Source organism: Eutrigla gurnardus (assembly GCF_963514095.1).
Source record: "Eutrigla gurnardus genome assembly, chromosome: 20".
In the NCBI taxonomy this organism is placed as follows: domain Eukaryota; kingdom Metazoa; phylum Chordata; class Actinopteri; order Perciformes; family Triglidae; genus Eutrigla; species Eutrigla gurnardus.
Window position 1 is genome coordinate 10,830,961 of NC_139931.1, and position 6,311 is coordinate 10,837,271.

A 6,311-nucleotide genomic window follows, 5' to 3' on the forward strand; every position below is an offset into this window, starting at 1 on the left:
TCATCCACCATGACAGAGTATGAGGGTTTGAGGGGGTGGCAGTGAGACGGGAAGAGAGCTGTTTATCTCTCATCGCCGCTCTTATGAGCGGAACAAGGAGGGAAGAGTTGAGACAGATGGGGAGAGGACTCAAAAGTGGCGGTATTGTAATTATTTACCCTAGAAGTCCTGTTTAGACGGCCTGGAATTCACTCCTCCTTTCACAACTAGAGTGTTTGTGGGCCGTGGGACATCCACGTTCGGAGCTCTGTGTGTGTTTTCAGCCTGTCCTGCGTCATCGCCGCTCTCCTCTGTTTATGCATGGGGCTCTGTGGATATGGAGAGGGATGGTAGGATATCCAAGCCTCCCACTGTCACTTGATATCTACGGAAAAATGGATCAGACGATTGAACAAGTCCACACCCACGCAGCTTCCCATGGGGGGAGCCAAGCAAAGTCCATTCACTACGTCATTCATGCCTGCTGTGAAGCTGTCATTTTTAAGGCATTACGGGTCTCGACGACAAGTGAGGAAATGCTGGAGAATGATGTGAACTTGGAGCAGTTAATCACACCAAATGGGCTAATAAGTACATCTGCTTGGCCTCAATATCAATTCCCATATCTAAGCTAATGGGATAATTATGTTCAAGGGGGAAACCTGAGAGCCAGGTACTCCTTTTTTTCCCTTTTTTTTTTTTTTTGCTCACTACGCTGGTGGACTGTTGCAATGTAAGAGAGATGGGGAGGGCAAAGGGGAGGCAGGGAGGGGCAGGGAGGAAGTAGACGGAGGTGAAGAGATAGAGAGGGCCCCATATTGAGTGACACAGACACTAGTCTGTGTTTTCTCGGTGGACCAGGGAAGATGCAGTGTAAATGAAGCGTGCTGCAGCAGGGCGGCGTCTGCTTTATCCTTGCACTCAGTGTGTGTGTGTGTGTGTGTGTGTGTGTGTGTAAGAGAGAGAGAGAGTGAAAGGGAAATGACAGAGGCCTCTTTGAGCACCCAGTGGCCCCTGTCCCCCCTCTGTTCTCTCACGGTTGGAGTATGTCAGGAGGACTTGCCATCCTCTGTCCATAACCCTCTCCAAAGATAACGAGAATGTGAACACGGATTAATACAAGTGCATCCAACTGAGTGGTTAAAAAAAAAAAAAAAAACTTCCACAATACAGAATCCATGCTGGGCTGCAGGATGTGCTTATCTGATGACACATCTGTTTCATGCTTTAAACATCTAGAATATAACCCCGGGGTGATTGTGTGTCTCTTCACAAAGGTCTGAAGGAGGAGGGCAGCCAGTTCAGTGTGTCTCTGACCTGAAGGACAAGGGCCTCCCCTTGTGTTGAGTTCTCACAACTACAAATCAAGTCATTATCTGCAATATATTCAAACAACAAGACATGAGATCACTTAAGTAATTCATTCATAGTATAATTTCCAATACAGTCCTGGTACTGTCCCAGATATCTTGAAATTAATAATGAATTAAGTGATTAAGCTTTACTTAAAAACCACTGTAACTTTAAATCACGCCACAGCAAGGGGGGACTTTCCTTTTCAACTTTCTTCTGCTTCCTGTTCATTTACTTCCTTATTTCAGCTGCTGTGCATCGTCTTCACGATCTCTCCGTTTCTTCGACAAAATGAGTCTTCAAATGATTCCAACTACTGTTATAATTATATCATTGTTTATCAGTCAAACATCAGGTAAGAGATAGAGCACTGACACATGTTTTTCTCTCATGTTTTTCTGTTTTTTAGGCCTGTTACCCGATGTTACCGCGTGGCTGTTGTGCAACTGTTACTGAGAGCGACATGTTTGTTAATGGTACACCTCTATTCTCTCAAAGAATGCCTTCAGAAAAACATTTCCTGCAATGACATTAAGACTCCGAAGGGATTCCGGTTCTTACATCTGTGTCCTGAGGGAAGTGAGATTAACGTCTACGATAATAAGGTGTGTTGGTTTAATTTTACAATCTTTAATGGGGGAAGGGATGAAGCGGAATTGGAATTTTTGAGTTTGGCAAATAACTCCATGTCCCTGTCTTTGGTTCTGACTTCAGTTTATCAAAGTATGTTTTTTTTTTCTTTCACTTGTTACCCCAACAGACTAAGATTGCTCATGCTTCGAGCTCTACTGGGTTTACAAAAGAAGTGGTGAGCATGAACAATACATCCGTTGTGACCAGAGACTGTCGAGACCTGAACATCGAGTGCATAGTTCCTAACGTGAGTCCCCATCCATTTTAATGTGTACTTCTATGAATTAAAAGGAATAAAGTAAATCTGAAATACATATTCTACATTTTCACAATATGACCTTTGACCTTCTTTTCAGGGCGTTGGCTTAGTCAAAGAGAATTGCTTGGACTATAAAATCACTGGTGAGGCAATCAGATGTTGTAAATAACTGATTTATTATTGAACCTTACGTCACTGATCATAAATGCATACATATCTTATATTTCATGATGCATTTCCAACTCTTTACCTTAAACAGAGACGGAGAAGAATCCTGATCCCGATGAGTCATCACAGAGCCTCATCAGTGAGTGGAGGTTTATCCTCAGGGACATTGTGAAGTTATTCTGTAGGCCTCACAATGTTTCCGTTGGCAAATATGAATTGATTTGATGTAAAATAACAAGTTTGAATTGTGTCTGTTGTCTAGTCGGCGTATTTGTTGCTGTTGCTGTAATTGCTGTGGTGCTATGTGTGGTGTGCTCCGTATTTTGGAAAATGTGAGTTATCTTCTGTTTTGCATTTAAAATCTGCTGTTAAGGACATTTACTTGGACAGTGTCTCGCATGGATTCAGAAATGTGTGTTTGCTGTGTGTTTGGTGTGTCAGGAAGCCGCATTGTACAGCTCTCCAGAAGGCCACAGATAGTGATGCGGCCTCGACAGAACTCAACAGTGTTACCAGGTGAGCTCACGTTCAGATGCTTTCAGCGTAGATCAGTGAAGATGAACGCATCCTCATCGCCTCTTTGTCATTAGTGAATCATCTGCCATTGAGCAACATGGAGGTGGTGAAAATGATGAGCATGATGGCACGTTTGGAAGTGTGCATAATCAAAGGTTTGGCTGCCACGTTAAAAATGAAACCATCCAAGTGTTGTATTTTTTTTTCAAATAGCAGTTGGAAGTCTAGACTGTAATCTGCTCAAAGCTCCCCTTGTCTCCAACAGTGGTGTTCCTAAGGCTGAGGGTGAGACTGCTCAATCGTACAGTCAGGACCACAACTCCAACAACGTGGGAATCCAACCGACTAAAAAGTGAGAACAAGGATTGTTTACTTTTGGTTTTGCCTCGAGCCCTGTTTTCTAGGCTCCTCAGGTTTGATTCACTGCCATTCTTATTTGCTTTGCAGTGAAGACATGAACGTCCCCGATGTTAACAGGTAAGCTTTTGGTGTTGGATGGTGGCTGGTTTGTCAGTGTGTTCATTCTAATATTATTATTTATTTAACAACTATTGCATCTGTCTGCCTCGGGAGCTCGAGGGACGATCCAGTGGATGACAAAGGAGAAGACATTGTTAGGTAGGTCTGTAGTCCAACAATTTAAATAACATAATAGATTTTGTAATACATTTTTTACCCTTTTTGCATGACATTGATGCCCCTTTAACAGTCAGAGCATGTGAGGTGGTAATATGCCCCATTGAAAATGTATATTATTTATAGCCTCCAAGAGGTTAATCAATTCTTATGACTCTAGTAGTTCAGCATGAAATATGCATTATTAATTGTATCAATTATTTTACAGCAGCCCACAGGTTATGCTAACTTCAGTTTAGGAAGTTTGCAAAATGATTACCGGTATATAAAAAAAAAAGAGCATGACACCTAGCCCGAACTCAAACTTACTTCTCATACCTCAAAAATACATTTTTATATTCTATAACTGACACAAAAACTATTGTTTCCTAAATATTTGAGTTAAAGTGTAAACAAAACCAGGATTTCCTCCAGGTAAGTCAAATGACGGTAGACTGATCTCAAATAAAATAAAATGTCAAAGCTGAAGTACTCCCCCTGAGGTCTGTCTGAGCCCACCTGTTTACTGGTTGTGGTCGGGAATTCTTCTACAGGATCGAGGTAACGCACAATGGATGGACTCGCGGTGGTCGTGGTCCTGAAGATCGTGATAACGAAGGACGAGCGTTGCTGTCGAACCCACGGTGAGACCGCCTCTTGCTCTCTGTCACTCTGCACTCACAACTGAGCCCAAAGAGAAATCACCGTCACGTTCCAGTTTCCACTCTCCTTCACACCACGTTTCATTTCGCCTGTTGCTGTTTGGACAGCTGTCAGCAGTAACTTTATGATCTGCTCCCCCCTGCCCAAATCTGAAGGGTCAATCTGAACTTCAGAACTGGTCTGACGTCTGCTCGGAAAGTGGGCATTAACCAAGCTTTGCTGTTTCTGTGCAGAGGCTCATGTCTCCTTTCCTTGTTGTTTCTGTCTCCAGAGCTGCCAGCCGAGGTTCTGACATGACAGTTGATGCCGTAGCTTTGGTGGACGAACGCGGCTTTGACCCAGACCGGGTCACGAGTGCTCTACTGCACCAGTAAGTAGCAAACTTTCTTTTAATGCTTTAATGTGTGTGTGTGTGTGTGTGTGTGTGTGTGTGTGTGTGTGTGTGTGTGTGTATGTGTGTATGTGTGTGTGTGTGTGTGTATCAATCTGTGAAAATGTTGTTCTTGATTTGACTTTCTTTTTTTTTTTGCTGCAGGGAACACAGACGTGAAGTCAACACCCATCATGAAGAACTAAATAAATAATAATAGTAACGATTATAATAACAATGATAACACAGTCAGAGTATGTGGTACATTTACTGGCAGCTCCTTTGGAATCAACTAATATTTTTTTATCCCATGATGCTATTCTGCTCTTTGCTACGACTACACAGTTATGAGAGATATTCTCTAAAAACCATATGATATAAGTGTTTTTGGATTAAGACATCTTAAAATCCTTCTGATGAGTTTTTCTCCACAGAAAAATGAGACAATCCGTTGGAAATCGGTGTTCTCTATGCGTTGCTCATTGACATATGATCAGCTAATCAGACCAGACAACTTATTCATTTGGTTTTAGTTACTACAAAAAACTGTTTGTTACTTAGAATAATAAGCTCATGGCTTGACCAAAGGAGGGGTGGACCAGTCAGAAAATGTCCCACATACACAGCTGTATATTCATATACTTATATAACAGATATAAATAAATAAATGTTTATAACTAAGTAAACATTTCCATATAATATATATCTATATTATATTACCTTATTAGCGTGTATGCTTTTAATGAGATATAATATATAATACATACACATACATACACACACACACACACACATACACACACACACACATATATATATATATATTTCTTTTTGATTTTTTATTCATCAAATCAGTTAGAAGTAAGCTTGCCTTTATTCATCATATATGTTTAATCTTGTAACATGTTTCTTGGAAACTATGCATTTCACTCTGCATTTGCAAATTTCAATTATGAATATTCTGTACTTTTCTTTTCTTGCTTATGTACTCAGCTACATTGTATTTGCTTTTAATTGATCAATTTAAATACAATGCAATACTTACCGGTATATTACTCATATAATATAATGAAATAAGTATATTACAAATGATTTATTTTGTCATGCATTTTAAATAAATTGTTATCTTTGATTTCATTGCCTGGTTATGTTTATCAAACAGTTGCTTGTTTTAACTGTAAGGTGTCCTTGAGTATTTATAAATGCGCCCATAAATTAAATGTCTGATAATAATAATAATAATAATTTATTATTATTATTATTATTATTATTATTATTATTACTACTACCTAAGTTTCTCAAATACTGAAGTCAATCCTGTGCCTGGAGTATCAATTTCTTACCACAAGGGGGCAGTAACTAGTCGTGACTCTCTACTGAGGTACATACCTTTTATTACATTAAATGAGTGATGCAAATGCAATTAATACATATTTATTCCAGATGGCATTAGCTTCAAATGTCTTGATTGTACTTACACCAAACGTATATTTTACATTCTGTACTCCTATGATCAGTCACCATGGGTGGGTTTAAAAATGCTTTTGTTTTAATAAATCAAGGCCCCTTTATAGAACTGCTGATAGACTATGGAGTGATTATTTAATGCAATCAGTGTCTGTGTCGGTTGATCTCTTTATTTTGTAGCGTAGCACTCTGATTTATTATTTAGCCAATAAAAGGAGTCTAAGTACTTTACATCACTTGGTAATTTAAACGTATACGTACGTTACAGTACTTAAAGGATTTGTTGCC

At 39.7% G+C, this 6,311-nt stretch overlaps 1 protein-coding gene across 2 annotated transcripts; it reads left to right on the forward strand.

Moving 5' to 3' along the window:
• Nucleotides 1-1,574: 1,574 nt before the first annotated feature.
• Nucleotides 1,575-5,688, forward strand: LOC311031662 (uncharacterized protein). 2 transcript variants are annotated; one of them, XM_084038065.1, is made up of 14 exons: nt 1,575-1,687; nt 1,831-1,937; nt 2,093-2,212; nt 2,322-2,367; nt 2,484-2,531; nt 2,655-2,724; nt 2,834-2,908; nt 2,983-3,063; nt 3,174-3,260; nt 3,356-3,385; nt 3,482-3,526; nt 4,078-4,167; nt 4,458-4,556; nt 4,722-5,688. In XM_084038065.1, exons 1-14 carry the CDS (start codon nt 1,624-1,626, stop codon nt 4,768-4,770), a joined length of 1,011 nt encoding a protein of 336 aa, XP_083894191.1. In that variant the 5' UTR covers nt 1,575-1,623; the 3' UTR covers nt 4,771-5,688. The 2 variants fall into 2 exon arrangements, with proteins under 2 accessions (XP_083894191.1, XP_083894192.1); XM_084038066.1 differs by lacking the exon at nt 2,983-3,063.
• Nucleotides 5,689-6,311: the final 623 nt, after the last annotated feature.

Excerpts from the sequence above, each read along its gene's own strand:
- LOC311031662 (XM_084038065.1), top strand. The coding sequence starts at position 1,624 with ATGAGTCTTCAAATGATTCCAACTACTGTTATAATTATATCATTGTTT. Across the intron at positions 2,368-2,483 it reads CTTGGACTATAAAATCACTG|AGACGGAGAAGAATCCTGAT; the intron begins GTGAGGCAATCA and ends TACCTTAAACAG. Across the intron at positions 4,557-4,721 it reads ACGAGTGCTCTACTGCACCA|GGAACACAGACGTGAAGTCA; the intron begins GTAAGTAGCAAA and ends TTTTTGCTGCAG.